This window comes from Drosophila obscura, unplaced genomic scaffold (genome assembly GCF_018151105.1).
Source record: "Drosophila obscura isolate BZ-5 IFL unplaced genomic scaffold, ASM1815110v1 contig_200, whole genome shotgun sequence".
NCBI classification, from domain to species: domain Eukaryota; kingdom Metazoa; phylum Arthropoda; class Insecta; order Diptera; family Drosophilidae; genus Drosophila; species Drosophila obscura.
The window spans coordinates 5,551,428-5,568,031 of NW_024542791.1; the positions used below are offsets into that span (position 1 = coordinate 5,551,428).

The following is a 16,604-nucleotide window of genomic DNA, read 5'->3' on the forward strand; positions in this document are numbered from 1 at the left end:
AAGTATGCCAACTGTAGTACCAATCTCTAGGGAAACTACCATGCCAGTCTCTGCTTCGGAAACAACCACAGCTTTTCCACAAGAAACTACTCGATTGGTAATGACCGATTACACGACAGAAGAATCGGCAAGACCTTTGCCAACTCTTAGTCCATCCAATAGATCCACCATACCATCTGCTTCAAAGGAAACAGATCCCCCTTCTTTGTCGGTAGTGACGCCTGGTTCGGCGGTTAGTTTGCCAAATAGCACCGATAGATTTGTGACTGATGCTCCGGAAATTAAATGTATGACCGAAGACGACTGTTCTGACGATGAGACCTGTGTGGCAGGCATATGCATATCACCTTGTGAGTACTATCAAAATGTTTGCACTGTGCTAAATTTGACTATCTGTCGCACATTGAACCACACTACAATGTGCTTTTGTGATTCCGCCGCTGATGTAAATAGACCCGATTGCTCTATGAAAGCAGGTAACTAAAGTTGTGTATATAAGTTGTAAGTCTTGATATCGAATCATAAATGAATGAAGTGCAAGGAACCACAGGGTTGCGGTATCGTGGCGTCGACTACTTTCAACGCCAATACATATAACTGGCAAATCGTAGTAGCCTACTTCAATCTATCTCTTCTCTTGGATTTCCAGCCATTATCCCTCTCTACTTGTGGCATATACTCCTATATTTATGTTCATGTATGAGCAGCCATCCGATTTTGTGGGGGCACGTGCATGCTACCATTTGTTTTATTATTCCTCGCAATACCCCGCGTGTGTTCTTTGTGCCTTTGCGGTTATCATGCGCTACTTCTTCCTTCACATTTGTCTCCACTCCCCTTCTCGTACTGCTTCTCTTTTGGCTGTCCTTCGTTCAACGTTTTTGCACCGAATCAATACACCCACCCACCCACCAATCAATCAATCAATCAATCTTCTTCACCACCAGCTGCAATATTACACCTGAGATAGTTCGAACTGGCCTTTGAATGCCAATCCATTGGAGTTCTCCTCACCGTTTAGCGTTCAGCTGTTCAGTTTGCATGTCCTTTCAATGTTTGCAATGTTGCCCGTTCATGTTTTAGAGTTGCCTGCCTGTCATCTGCCTGCCTGCTGCAAATCTCATCAAATCAAATCCAAATCCTTTGTCATCATCTTGAATGTTTATCGTTATCGTTATGTTCTTTTCTGGAATTGTCATTTCCACTCGCATGTTCCCTCTCTCTCTCTCTCACTCGGCGTGACGACACCTCTTCAATTTTTTGTGTGTTTTAATCTGTGTTGACTTTTGTTGTATTTAGTACATATACTCGTTTTAGTTGAACATTATCATGTACCGTAAGTGTATCCGACTGTATTAGCTGCATGTGGTTGATGGATTACTAATTTATAACAATACCTTAAAAAACAACCCTAGTATAGAAATGGATATTGTATGAAATAGTATTTAAAATAAATGCACTAACCCCCTAATGCTTTTGCATGTGTATATGTTGTTTGAGGCAACAGCTTACAACTAAAATATAATACATATATGTGTATTTAACTAATGGATAATGCCTGCTAGTATTTAATAATTGAGACTAAAGAACAAATATTGAAAATAGAAGAATTCTACTACTAACTGCATTGAAATGAATTAATGAAAGAGAAACTACCTACCGAACAGGATTCTTGACCAAAGGAATGACTTAAATTTTAACGACCAATATATTAATGCACGTGTGTGCCAACAACTATAAGTTGTTTCTAGACGAACCCAACTAATCGCATTCATCTCTGGCACCAACAGAAATCGGTTGTGCATCGAGTGATGAGTGCCCCACCCAGCAGGCGTGCATCAATGCGCTTTGCGTGGATCCCTGTACCTACAGTAATCCCTGCAGTCGTACCGAGGATTGTCGTGTTCTCAACCATCAGCCTTTGTGCTCTGCAGGTATGTGTCTTCTTCCAGCCAAAATCGAAAACTTTTCTTAGTTTAAATTTAAATAATGCATAATGCTATTGAATTTTCGGCAGAAATGGGTCGCACTCCTGGCTGCGAGCATTGTCCACCGGGTGCCAATTGCGATCCCACCACTGGTGCTTGTATCAAGGGTAAGTCCTCTTCGCCAAAGTTCTAGCCAATTAATACTAAATACTTAACACTTAACGTGTAAATACAATGTGTACATACATATATGTCTAATATAAAATAACCTCCCGGTTACCCGTGTAAATACCCGTCTCTCTCCTTAGCTAATGTAACAATAACTACTAGTACTACCAAGAAATCAAGAACAACCAAGAGACCAACACCAACACCAAGAACAACTACAACCAGAACCACAACCACAACAACTGCTAACCCAAACACAGGTGTCAAAGCACCGACACCGACCACCACCACCACTACCTCTACTAGCACTGAATCGAGCACAGCATCCACAAGCGCTACTAACCAAACAACCAGTACCAGTAAGAGTAAACCAGCAGATACCGAAAGCACAACATCCCATACGGATGCCACAAGGCGGTACCGTGATGGTGAGAACAATATAACCGATACACCGACGGCAAGGCCATCGGTGGCAACGACCAAGCTGCGTGGTGAAGACGTGGATGGCGACAGTCAACGGCGCACCACAACGACGCCAAAGATGAAGACCACGCGTCTGGATACATCCAATGAAGTGCCCGATACGACAACGAACTGGCCGATCGAGCTGCCAACCACTGATGGCACCACAACGGAGATCTACAGCACAATAATTGTCCCACTGGGGGACAACAACGGCACAACCACCACTGACATCTCATTAATTAACCCATGTACAGTAGATACTAACTGTGCCCCTAACGAGCACTGTAAGCTGGGCAATTGCCGTAAGAAAGGTATATTTATTTACCATTTTTATAAGTGAAATGCAAGCCACTTTGGGATCTCTTCCCAGCACACACATTATGCATAGATCTGCAGGAATTCACCACATGGGAGTTTTTATGCTCAAAATTCAAAAGATGAAAACTCGAATGAATGCACCTGAAATTGTGTGCTCATTTTCAACAAAAAAGTGAATTAAATGTCTTAGCCGAAGAGATTCGAATTACTCGAATTATTGTGCGTCCATATTGTGTGTTCTTTTGTGGCTAAATTATTTATTTCATTCTTCTTTTCCAACAATAATTAAAAATTTACTTACTTTACATACAAAAATCAAATACCAGAAAAATTAAGCATTCGAATGAATTATGTCCATGATGCCTTCTATTTTGGTCATTTTTGATTCAAATGTCAGGTTTTGCCATTCAAGCAGTCCTCAAATTAAACGATTGCGAATAAAAGCGCATAAAGAGAGCTTAAAGAGCTCAGCTCATTCACCATTTATACCCATTTACATGGACTAACGCGTGATGCAAATGAATTCCACTTTACAAACTTATTTGTTTGAAATATTTTTAAGAGACTGAAGCTGGCTTCGATGCCTTCCATTCTAATGGTATTCAATTTTGAGTGCATTCTTGCAGATCTCTGACACACAACTCACTCTTCGACACTGTACCTAATAATTTAATGTTCAAAAAAAGATCCCAAAGTGGCAAGAGAGCATATTGTACATATAAATAATATATACATAAATACTTATGTATAGGGCTTGTTTTTTTGATCTGGAATATTACCAAATAATTTTGTAAAAATTGTACATACCTTAGCCATAGCCCCTGTACATATTATTGCAGTCATTTAATACCATTTTAAAAAACCTTCATCAATTAATTTAACGCCTTTAACTCACTAAATCCTTTCTAACAAGTAGAGCCACCGGGTACACCAAAAACACCAGAGCCCTGCCAATCGAACAACGATTGCATTGAGAGCGAGGCCTGCTATATGGGTCTGTGTCAGGATCCGTGCGAATTTGCCAAGATATGTGCCGCGAGTGCCAAGTGTACGGCCAAGAGTCATCGACCCATATGCACCTGTCCGCAGGGACACGAGGGCAATCCGATGGTCAAGTGTGTGCCCACCGAAACCTCAAGTAAGGCACTAAACAAATTAATCAATTAAACAATTATTTAAAAAAATGGAATTAACTTAACGAGGGATAAATATTTTGTGTATAGATATTTGTGTCTGACATATGTTAATAAAATTCATTCACTTTCCAGTTGAATGCACAGACAATTCCGACTGCGGAGTCACGGAGGCTTGCATCAATCAGAGATGCCAGCATCCATGCGATGTGCATGATCCCTGTGCCACGAATGCCATTTGCATCAACACCCACCATGAGGCCGACTGCAGTTGTGCCGATGGCTACCAGGGCAATGGACGTGTCGGCTGTCAGCCAGGTTAGTATCCGTTAAAGAGCTATAGCAGCAGCACACAGTATATGGCACATTTCTGTTGTCCTCCAAGGAGTCCTTTGCTAATCTTACACATCGTTTCGTTTCCCAAAACGCTCTCTCTTTCATAAACACTGTACAAATACCCGTACACCACGTATACACCATGTATAAAACTTGTACCGTCCCGACACCTCAACTATAAATACACCCACAACCGTACAACCCGAATCTCGCACCCGTAATCGTAACCCAAAACAATAGCACGCACCAATGTCTGCCAATACAACGAGGACTGTCCACCGACGAAGCTCTGCGATCGCCTCAATCGTCGCTGCATCAATCCCTGTCAAGAGGATTCCTGTGGCGAGAATGCCGAGTGTGTGCCCATCAACCACGGCACCGATTGTCGCTGCCTGCCCGGCTTCCTGGGCAATGCCTATGTGCAGTGTTCGCCGCTCCAGGGATGTCGTGCCGACACCGAGTGCGATTCTAGTCAGGCCTGCATCAATGGAAAGTGTGCATCGCCCTGCCAGTGCGGCGCCTTTGCCCTGTGCGATGTGATCAATCATCGTGGGGTGTGCAAGTGCCCGCCTGGATACAATGGAAATCCCCAGGTGGGCTGCAGTCCACCGCAGAATCCCTGCGATCCCAATCCCTGTGGCCTCAGTGCGCTGTGCGAACTGGACAATGGCAATCCCATTTGTTATTGTCCCAAGGGACTCACTGGAAATCCATTCAAGAATTGCAGTAAGTATTCATTAAGGATTACCTATCAACAAAAATACTAACTACTCTTGATGATGCAGTCCCAGAGGGCGATGAATGCGCACCGAATCCATGCGGACCCAATTCCGGATGTCGTCGCGTGGATGGACAACCCATCTGCTTCTGCCTGCCCGAATACGAGGGCCAGCCACCGGCGATAGCCTGCGAGCTGCCATCGAACCCATGCGAACCGTCGTCATGCGGCCCCAACACACAGTGTTCTGTCCTGAGCAACGGCTTCTCCAAGTGCACCTGCCTGCCGGGTTACGTGGAGAGCCCGAACACCATTCGTGGCTGTGTGGAGCCCATCAATCCGTGCGATCCCAGCCCTTGCGGCACTGGTGCCATCTGCGACTCGTCGCGTCAGCCCGTGTGCTATTGTCCCGACAACAAGATTGGAAATCCCTTCAGGCTGTGCGAGAAGCCCGCGGTATCGATCGAACTCTGCCAGCCAGGTCCTTGCGGCCGGAATGCCGACTGCTATGTGGCCGGCAATCGTGAGGAATGCTACTGCCGCTCTGGATATGTCGGCGATGCCTACCAAGGCTGCCGCGAGCCCAGTCGCACCGTCTGTGACCCGAATCCGTGCGGACCTAGTGCCAATTGCGTTGTGGCCGGCGATGGACAGACCGCCTGCGTGTGTCCCGAAGGTCTCTCCGGGGACCCCACATCTCTCGTGGGCTGTCACGGCTATGAGTGCCAGGTGGATGCCGATTGTCCGCACAGCAAAGCCTGCATGGGCTTCCGCTGCTACGATCCCTGCCCCGGAGCTTGCGGCCATGGAGCCAACTGCCGCGTTGAGGAGCATCACCCCGTGTGCTCGTGCAATGCTGGCTTGACCGGAAACCCAGGAGTCCGTTGCTATGCCCTGGACCATCCGAAGACCAATCCGTGTGTGCCCAGTCCCTGTGGCGTCAATAGCGAGTGCAAGCTGCTGAACAACCGCGCCGTCTGCTCCTGCATTCCCGGCTACCTGGGCGATCCAGAGTCGGGCTGCCAGCCGGAGTGTGACATCAACTCGGACTGCGGCGAGACCCTGTCGTGCATCAACCACAAGTGCGTGGATCCCTGTGCGGGAGCCATTTGCGGCATCAATGCCATTTGCAATGTCCGCCAGCATACGCCCGTGTGCCATTGCCTGGACGGATTCGCCGGCGATGCCTTCCTGCAGTGCGTGCCGATCGGCATCTTGAAGAACGTCTCCCGAGACCCGTGTGCCCCGTCGCCCTGTGGACCGCACGACGTCTGCTCGGTCTATGGCGATGGTGTGGCATTGTGTGATCCCTGCTTTGGACCCAATGCCCAGCAGAATCCCCGCTGCCGACCGGAATGTGTGGCCAACTCCGACTGCCCCTTCGATCGTGCCTGTTTGGGCCAGCGCTGCCTCGATCCCTGCCCCGGCTCCTGCGGTCGCAACGCCATCTGCAATGTGTACGAACATAATCCGGTGTGCTCCTGCCCCGCGGGACTCTATGGCAATCCCTACGAGCAGTGCACCATTCAATCGGCTATTGTGCCAACGCCAGCGCCAAGCTGCGCGAAGCTGCAGTGCGGCGGCAATGCGGAATGCAAGCGGGCCCCCGGTGGCCTCGCCTGCGTCTGCCGCAAGGGCTACTTTGGCGATCCACATGTCGGCTGTCGCCCAGAGTGCGTACTCAATAGCGACTGTCCCGCGGACAAGGCCTGCGTGAACTCCAAGTGCGTGGAGGCCTGTGTCGGCGTGTGCGGCATCAATGCCATCTGCCGTGTGGTGAACCATGCCCCGGTGTGCATCTGCTCGGAGGGTTACAGTGGAGATGCCTCCATTGCCTGCAATCCCTACTATCTGCCACCCGTTTCACCGCCCATTGAGCGGCCACATCCGTGCGAACCCTCGCCCTGCGGTCCCAATTCCCGCTGCCTGGCCACCTCCGAGGGCTATGCTGCCTGCTCCTGCCTGCCGAACTTCAAGGGTGCCCCGCCCGTCTGCCAGCCCGAGTGCGTCGTCAGCTCTGAGTGTGCCCCCAACCAGGCCTGCCTCAATCAGAGATGCGCGGATCCCTGTCCCGGCATCTGCGGTGTTGGCGCCCGCTGCGAGGTGCTCAATCACAATCCCATTTGCTCGTGCGAGCAAAAATTCGAGGGAGATCCGTTCGTTGCCTGCTCGCCCATACCCGGAGCCGGGACGCGAGGTGGATCTGCCCAAGAATCCGTGCGTGCCCTCGCCCTGTGGACCCAACTCTATATGCCAGATCAAACAGAACCGACCCGTCTGCTCGTGTGTGGCCAACTACATCGGCAGCCCGCCCTATTGCCGGCCAGAGTGCACCCTGAGCAGCGAGTGTCCCTCGGACAAGGCCTGCATCCATGAGAAGTGCCAGAACCCGTGCGCCAATGTCTGTGGCCACAATGCCCGTTGCACGGTCATCGCGCACTCAGCCCACTGCAGCTGCGACCAGGGCTACGAGGGAGATGCCTTCATCGGCTGCTCCCAGACAAAGGAAGAGAGTAAGTCCGATATCTAATCTTTCCTGTACCCTGTATATCTAATCCTCAATCCACACAGAATCCGGTGATGACTTTGGACCCTGCTATCCCAATCCCTGTGCTGAGAATGCCGTGTGCACCCCGCACAACAATGCCGCTCGCTGTAGCTGCATTGAGCCGTACTTTGGCGATCCGTACAGCACTGGATGCCGTCCCGAATGTATCTACAGCTCGGAATGCCCCTCGTCGCTGGCCTGCATCAAGCAGCACTGTCGCAATCCCTGCACCGGTGCCTGTGGCGCCAATGCCGAGTGTGCGGTGGTTAACCACCTGCCATCCTGCATCTGTTCGCGTGGCCACGAGGGCGATCCGTTCGTGGGCTGCAAGCGCATGCCCGTGGGACCTGTGAGCGTCTGCGAGCCGAATCCATGTGGCCCCAACAGCATCTGCCGTACGGTGGAGGGCCATCCCACGTGCAGCTGTCATGTTGGCTACTTCGGTGCCCCGCCCCAGTGCCGGCCCGAGTGCGTCGTCAGCTCGGAGTGCGCCCAACATTTGGCGTGCATCAACCAGAAGTGTGCCGATCCCTGTGCCGAAACCTGCGGCTTCAATGCCAAGTGTCAAGTGAACAACCACAATCCGATATGCTCCTGTCCCAGAGACTACATAGGCGATCCCTTCGAGCAATGTGTGCCGAAACGTAAGTCCAAATTAAACCCCAATCGAAGCTCACTCTAACCCACACTCTTGCGGCTTCCTGCAGCATCTGAACGCCCACAAACTTTGGATCCCTGCCTGCCCAGTCCATGTGGACCCAATGCCAATTGTCGGAATGTGAACAATCGCGCTGAATGCGCCTGTGCCCAGGGCATGTTCGGTGCCCCGCCGAGCTGCCGACCGGAGTGCGTTATCAATCAGGATTGTCCATCGAACCGGGCTTGCATTCGACAACGATGCGAGGATCCTTGCATTGGCATTTGTGGCTTCAATGCCCAGTGCTCCACACAGCAGTATCAGCCCAAGTGCGCTTGCATTGAGGGCTTCGAGGGCGACCCGTACACCGGTTGCAACATGCGAGAGAGTGAGTACACCTCTTCCAGACTATTTGCTATCCTTTCCGAGAGCGCAGCAGGCTGCCTGCTCGTAATGTTACATGTTCCTTTCAGTGGTGCTCTAGACGTAAATGGCTTTTGGTTTACATTTGTTTATGCATGTTCCTTGTATTATGTACATTTCTGTAGCATCCATCCTAGCTTTAAGTCTACTGTGTTTGTATCCACATCCTGTATCTATATCTATATCCATTCCTATACCTGCTTGCTATGATAGTCGTGGTCCTGGACCAACCCGCCGATCCATGTCACCCATCCCCATGCGGTGCGAATGCCATCTGTCGCGAACGCAACGGTGCTGGTTCCTGCAGCTGCATCCAGAACTATTTCGGTGATCCGTACATTAACTGCCGCCCCGAGTGCGTGCAGAACAGTGACTGCCCCGCCAGCAGGTCCTGCATCAACATGAAGTGTCGCGATCCCTGCGAAAATGCCTGTGGCTTCAATGCCATCTGCCGTGTGGCCCATCACCAGGCTGTGTGTAGCTGTGAGCCCGGTTTCACCGGCAATCCACAACGCGCCTGCGTCGAACGTCCCTCAAGTATGCCCAACCAACCAGCTCTTGGTCCCCAACTTAGTCCTCTCTAAATGCTATATGCCCATCCTCTCCTCAGATATGTACCTGCCCTTGCCCAAAGACCCCTGTAGACCATCGCCCTGTGGCTTGTTTAGCACTTGCCACGTGGCTGGAGATCATCCCGTTTGCGCTTGCCTGCCGGACTACCTGGGCGTTCCGCCCAACTGCAAGCCCGAGTGCCGCACAAGTGGCGAATGTCCCTCGGACAGGGCGTGCATCAATCAACGTTGCCGCGATCCCTGCCCCGGCACCTGTGGCTACAATGCGCGTTGTCGCTGCACGAATCATTCCCCCATTTGTAGCTGCATTGATGGCTACACCGGTGATCCGTTCCACCAGTGTCTGCCCGAAAGAAGTAGGTTTCCCGCTGTCCGAATTTCTCCCTTGGATAGCGTCTCAAATTGAAATGTCGTATGTTTGTAGAACCGGCGCCAATACCAGACCCCATCGTGCCTATGAATCCCTGCGTGCCATCGCCCTGCGGCCCCAACTCCCAGTGCCAGGTGGCCAGCACCGGAGCCGTGTGCTCCTGCGTGGCCAACTACATTGGACGTCCGCCGGCCTGCCGGCCAGAGTGCAGCATCAATTCGGAGTGCCCCGCCCGGATGGCCTGTATGAATGCGCGTTGCGCCGACCCGTGCATCGGTTCCTGCGGCAACAATGCCCTCTGTCACGTCAGCCAGCATGCGCCGGTGTGCATGTGCGAGCCCGGCTTCAGTGGCGACCCCTTCTCCGGCTGCTACAAGATCTTAGAAAGTAGGTCCTTCTGGGGAAATGCCCACAGCAGGTGTTCAAAAAATACTCAAACCCCTCCATTTCTGTGCCACATAGCGCCCATTGAGGTCTCTCAGCCCTGTCGTCCCAGTCCTTGCGGCTTGAATGCCTTGTGCGAGGAGCGAAATCGCGCTGCTGCCTGCAAGTGTCTGCCCGAGTACTTTGGGGATCCGTACACCGAGTGTCGCCCCGAGTGCGTCATCAATTCGGACTGCCCCAAGTCGCGGGCCTGCGTCAATCAGCGATGCGTCGATCCCTGTCCCGGCATGTGCGGTCACAGCGCCCTCTGCGCCGTCTTCAATCATGCGCCCAACTGTGAGTGCCTGCCCGGCTACACGGGCAACCCCATTGTCGGCTGTCACCTGGTGCCCGAGACGCCACGCTGTAAGACCCAACCCAAAAGTTAGGCCCCCACTTGAAGCAATACTAATTGTCGTCCTGCCCGATCTAGATCCCGACCCCATAGTACCCGAAAATCCATGCCAACCCTCGCCCTGCGGCCTCTACAGCATCTGTCGCCCGGTCAATGGCCATGCTGTGTGCTCCTGTGTGCCCAACTACATTGGCTCGCCGCCCAACTGCCGGCCCGAGTGCATGAGCAGCTCGGAGTGTGCACAGGACAAGTCGTGTCTGAACGAGCGGTGCAAAGATCCCTGCCCGGGCACCTGTGGCAACAATGCGCTCTGCCGTGTCGTTAACCATAATCCCATCTGCTCCTGCAGTCCCGGCTTCAGCGGTGATCCATTCGTGCGCTGTTTCCCACAAGAAAGTAAGAAACGGAGGCAAAACTCGAGTAGAAAGACGAAGTTTCGGCAAGCCGAAGGTTCAAATACCTTTGCAGATCCATAGAGTAGAGAGAGTCCTTTTTGAAGACTATACGACATGTTTGTCCGATTTTTATTAAATCTGAAAGGAAAATAACATAACCGACGGTCCTATACAATTTTGATAACAATAACTATTTGATCTGGACAGTCGGACAAGATTAAAAATTACGACAAGGGTCGAATATGTTAATTCCCAAATATTACATCAGCGGTGGCCACGTCCCTGCTCCCAACTTCTTCCATTTCTCTGAGATTTGTTCTTCGACATACATGTCGTGTGCATGACAGAATATATATTTTTCGACAATTGCAAAAAGCAAAAAGTACAAGCGAAAAGTAAAAAAGAAAAAATATATATGTCCATTTACATGTCGTGCACATGACTACATTCGACCATTAATATTCGATTAAAATTAAATTAAACTAGTCGGACTGTAGAGACACACGTGCCTCGACATAATGACACTCTGGTAATCAGGCTGGGGCATACACTAGTCCCTAATCCTGTTAGGGAAGGAGGAGCTATTATGAAGAGTACAAATCTGAATTGGCAGAGAGCCAACGGGGGAAATAGGCTACATTATTCTCGTACATTCATCTGCAAGGGTATAGAAACCGAAATGATCTCTCATCATCGCCCATCAACGGAAGTGCCCCTCAAGTACTTTCTCCATTTCATTCCATGCTTGACATCATCCTCTCCTTATACTTGTATACTATATCTTTACCTTATTATCTCTTTTATTATGTACTCTATCTTATGGCTTATCTTTGTGCATGCTGTTATCATATTTGTGGTGTCCTGGTGTCGTGGTGTGATGGTACATTTAGAACGGCCCATCGTTCATGATCGCGTCGAGCCGTGCGCGCCCTCGCCCTGTGGGCCAAACTCTCAGTGTCGGGTGTCGGCGGCTAATGAGCAGCCCGTCTGCTCATGCTTGCAACATTATGTGGGTAGGGCGCCAAATTGCCGACCCGAGTGCACCTCAAATTCGGAGTGTGCCGGCAACTTGGCCTGCATCAATCTGCGCTGCCGGGATCCCTGCGTGGGTACCTGCGGCAGTCAGACCACATGTCTTGTAAATAATCATAGACCGATCTGCCGCTGCCTCGATGGCTATGCGGGCGATCCGTTCTCCGAGTGTAGTCCACAAAGTAAGGGTCAAGGTCAACGTCATTGCCCCACATTGCTAAACCGCCACCCCTTTCCCCACTTCATTCATTCAGTTATCGTACCGCCCGAGGTGGCCCAGCCCTGCAACCCCAGTCCCTGCGGCGCCAATGCGGTGTGCAACGAGCGCAACGGCGTCGGCTCCTGTTCCTGCCTGCCCGAATACAGTGGCGATCCGTACACCGAATGCCGGCCGGAGTGTGTCCTGAACAGCGACTGCTCGAAGAATCGCGCCTGCCTCAACAACAAGTGCCGCGATCCCTGCCCCGGCGTTTGCGGCGTCTCCGCCGAGTGTCATGTGATTAACCACGGGCCCAGCTGCAGCTGCCCCTCCGGATACACGGGCAATCCGTCGCAGTACTGCCGGGAAATACCAAAATGTAGGGTCCATCTTTTGTCTCACGTTCTCCCGAAACAACTCAGTTCAACGCATTTTATTTCCCCTATGAATATTTTAGTGGCCCCGCCTGTCCAGCCATGTCGCCCGTCGCCATGCGGCCCTTACAGCCAGTGCCGCGAGGTGAACGGACATGCGGTCTGCTCGTGCACCACCAACTATGTGGGCACTCCGCCCGCCTGTCGACCAGAGTGCTCGGTCAGTTCCGAGTGCTCCCAAGACCGGGCTTGTGTGAACCTGCGCTGTGTAGACCCCTGTCCCGGAACCTGCGGCCACGAGGCCATTTGCAAGGTCACCAACCACAATCCCATCTGCTCGTGCCCCAGTGGCTACACGGGCGATCCGTTTGTGCGCTGCGCCCCACGGCAACAAGAACCGGAACAGCCCAAGTCCAATGAGAATCCCTGCGTGCCCAGTCCCTGCGGTCGCAACTCCCAGTGCCGCGTCGTGGGCGAGACTGGCGTCTGTTCCTGTCTGCCCAACTTCGTGGGCCGTGCCCCCAACTGCCGACCAGAGTGTACCCTCAATTCCGAGTGCCCGGCCAACCTGGCGTGCATCAATGAGCGTTGCACAGACCCGTGTCCGGGCTCGTGCGGCTTCAATGCCTACTGCAGTGTCGTTGGCCACTCGCCCATCTGCTCGTGCGACAATGGCTTCACTGGCGATCCCTTCGCTGGCTGCAATCCGCAACGTAAGCGCCTTCACTTCGAAGCTCTCCCCCAGACCCCGTTTGATATGCGTCCTAATCTCGTTTCGTCTGTGACCTGCAGCCTTGCCCGAATCCGATGAACGCCTGACACCCTGCCAACCCTCGCCCTGCGGCCCCAATGCCGAATGCCGTGAACGCAACGGCGCCGGCTCCTGTACGTGTCTGCCGGAGTACTTTGGCGATCCGTACAGTGGCTGTCGACCCGAGTGCGTGGTGAATAGCGATTGCTCGCGCGACAAGTCGTGCGTCAACCAGAAATGCGCGGACCCATGTCCGGGCGTTTGTGGCCTGAACGCCGAGTGTCGTGTGTCCAATCACTTGCCCAGCTGCTCCTGCCTGGCCGGCTACACTGGAAATCCGTCGAGTGCATGCCGTGAAATACCCCAACTCCCGCCACCACGTAGGTGTACCCTGCCGAAATCACGAAATGAAACAAAATCGATTAAAACCCAACTAAATCCCCATTCAACCCCCCAGCCCTGGCCGATGTGAATCCGTGTAGACCCTCGCCCTGCGGCCCGTACAGCCAGTGTCGGGAGATCAATAACCATGCCGTGTGCTCTTGCCAGCCCGGACTCGTTGGCTCTGCCCCCAACTGTCGGCCCGAGTGTATCATAAGCTCCGATTGTGCCCAAGATCTCAACTGTCAGAATCAGAAGTGTGTGGACCCGTGTCCGGGCACATGCGGCATTGAGGCACGTTGCCAGGTTATAAATCACTATCCTGCATGCTCCTGTGCCCCAGGCTACACTGGAGATCCCTTCAATCGATGCACTAAAATATTGTGTAAGCATGTTTCGAAGTCCCTCCATACGAAGGTGGTGCAAGCCAATTGGAGGATGTCAGATCCAACCAGTTGGGTTGCACTGCCTTAAGCACGGTTGCCATTTAGAAATTAAATATATAAAATCCCAGAAATCTTTCATAGATTACAGAACACGTGGAAGATGATATTCATAAAGAAAACAAATGTAGAAGCCGTTTGCCTAACGGCGAACAAGTAGCGCTCTCAGCTCTCATTCTCTTCGTTTGATTTCGTTCTCTTGCTTGTCGTACCGAGAGCTTACTCTCTCGCAGCTGACACTCGCTCTCATTCTCTGTGTTGACATCTCGTTTCCAGTGTTCTATAATCTTCAATTCTACTTTTATGTAATTGGTATTAAAATGAATACCCTTTCTGGTGTGTTAATGGCAACCGTGTGTCTCGATACTCCCCTTCCTTCCTCTTGCATGTATTATACACTCTTTACTTTAATGTTTTTATTTTTCTATTTCTCTATTTTATGTTTTTTGTGATTTTATGTACACTATGTAAACTACTATCCATCCAACTCCAACTCCAATCTATCTCCGATCTATTCGACTACCGTACCGTACCTACCTATGTAATTGTTTTGTGTAAATTGTGTGTGTTATGGCATGGATATATTGACTATCGGCTATTGGCTATTTGGCTATGTGTAGTGGAGCCCATAATACCCGAAAAATCCGGTAATCCCTGTGTACCCTCACCGTGCGGACCCAACTCGAAATGCATCGATGTGCGCGGTTCGCCTGCATGCTCCTGTCTGCCGGACTACCTCGGACGGCCGCCAAACTGCCGGCCCGAGTGCATGAGTAGTGCCGACTGTCCGGCGAACCTTGCCTGTGTCAATCAGCGCTGCGCAGATCCGTGTATTGGAGCTTGTGGCCAGAACTCCCTGTGCCAGGTGATCAAGCATCGTCCAACATGCGAATGCGTGCCTGGTTACACCGGCGATCCGTTCTCCGGCTGTGCGATTGTACAGCAAAGTATATATCAATTGCATGCCAACGCATATACCTTTTCATCCCCCACTCACTGCCCGACTTTTGCATTATTTTCTTTCCCGTATAGTTACCCCAACGGAGGCGCCACGCAATCCCTGCAATCCCAGTCCGTGCGGCGCCAATGCCGTGTGCCGGGAGCGCAACAGCGCCGGCTCCTGCACCTGTCTGCCCGAATACTTTGGCGATCCGTACAGTGGCTGCCGACCGGAATGTGTCCAGAACGATGACTGCGATCGCTCCCGTGCCTGCATCAACAGCAAGTGCCAGGACCCCTGTCCCGGTGCCTGCGGCATCAATGCCGAGTGCCGTGTCCTCAACCATGGTCCCAACTGCAACTGCTTCGACGGCTACACCGGCGATCCGCATCGCTCGTGCGCCCTCATTGAAGTGGTCACACGACGGCCGGAGAACCCGTGCCAGCCCTCGCCCTGTGGACCCTACAGCCAGTGCCTGGACACGAACAGCCATGCGGTGTGCTCCTGCCTGGAAGGCTACACCGGAGCGCCACCCAGCTGCAAGCCGGAATGTGTCGTCAGCTCGGAGTGCCCCCAGAATCGGGCGTGCATCAATCAGAAGTGCGCCGATCCGTGTCGCGGCTCCTGCGGCAACAATGCCAAGTGCCAGGTGGTGAACCACAATCCCATCTGCAGCTGTGTGCCCGGCATGACCGGCGATCCCATCAGCGGCTGTTCACCCAGCGAAGACGGCAAGAGCACGGACAACCCGTGTGTGCCCTCGCCCTGTGGCCCCAACTCCGTGTGCCGCGAGATCGGAAACCAAGCGGCCTGCTCCTGCAATGCCAACTTCATTGGACGTCCGCCCAACTGCCGGCCAGAGTGCACCAACAACGACGAGTGCCAGAATCATCTGTCCTGCCAGCAGGAGCGCTGCGTCGATCCCTGCCCGGGCTCTTGCGGCAGCAATGCCGTCTGTCAGGTGGTGCAGCACAATGCCGTCTGCTCCTGTGCCGATGGCTACGAGGGCGAGCCGCTCTTTGGCTGCCAGCTGATTCCCCTGCTCCTGCCCACCGAGGCGCCCACATCGCCATGCGAACCGTCGCCCTGCGGCCCCCATGCCGAGTGCCGCGAACGCAACGGAGCCGGCGCCTGCTACTGCCACGAGGGCTTCGAGGGCAATCCCTACGATGCCCAGCGCGGCTGCCGACGCGAATGCGAGATCAACGATGAGTGCACGGCCGCCCAGGCGTGTGTCCGCTTCAAGTGTATCGATCCGTGCGACAATATGTGCGGAGAGTACGCTCTCTGTACGGTCGATAACCACGTGCCCACATGCAACTGTCCGGCCGGCTACAGCGGAGATCCGTTCTTCAGCTGCAAGCCCGTGCCGGTTACCCCCCGGCCAGCACTCAACCCGTGCAATCCCTCGCCCTGCGGCCCCAACAGCAACTGCCGCAGCATCAACAACCAGGCCGTGTGCTCCTGCCAGTCGGGCTTCGTCAATCAGCCGCCCAACTGCCGACCCGAGTGCATAGTCAGTGCGGAGTGTGCCCCGGAACGGGCCTGTGTGAACAAGAAGTGCGTGGACCCTTGCCTGCACACCTGCGGCATTCGGGCCATCTGCAGCACCAAGAACCACAGCCCCATCTGCACCTGCCCGCGCGGCATGACCGGCGATCCCTTCGTGCAGTGCACCAGAATACGTGAGTATAC

The 16,604-nt window shown here is 52.7% G+C and overlaps 1 protein-coding gene across 1 annotated transcript in view; it reads left to right on the forward strand.

Annotated features, from left to right (window-relative positions):
* The window catches only part of LOC111080276, a 117,493-nt gene that overhangs the window by 61,660 nt on the left and 39,229 nt on the right, over positions 1–16,604 (forward strand). Inside the window, 22 exon segments of the mRNA XM_041593903.1 lie at positions 1,791–1,934; positions 2,018–2,095; positions 2,237–2,872; positions 3,796–4,017; positions 4,148–4,330; positions 4,589–5,074; positions 5,134–7,244; positions 7,246–7,579; positions 7,638–8,258; positions 8,322–8,639; positions 8,888–9,211; positions 9,285–9,602; positions 9,671–10,003; positions 10,079–10,405; positions 10,473–10,790; positions 11,680–12,003; positions 12,076–12,399; positions 12,478–13,107; positions 13,187–13,525; positions 13,603–13,911; positions 14,590–14,916; positions 15,002–16,594. Coding sequence (XP_041449837.1) covers positions 1,791–1,934; positions 2,018–2,095; positions 2,237–2,872; positions 3,796–4,017; positions 4,148–4,330; positions 4,589–5,074; positions 5,134–7,244; positions 7,246–7,579; positions 7,638–8,258; positions 8,322–8,639; positions 8,888–9,211; positions 9,285–9,602; positions 9,671–10,003; positions 10,079–10,405; positions 10,473–10,790; positions 11,680–12,003; positions 12,076–12,399; positions 12,478–13,107; positions 13,187–13,525; positions 13,603–13,911; positions 14,590–14,916; positions 15,002–16,594 — 10,599 coding nt within the window.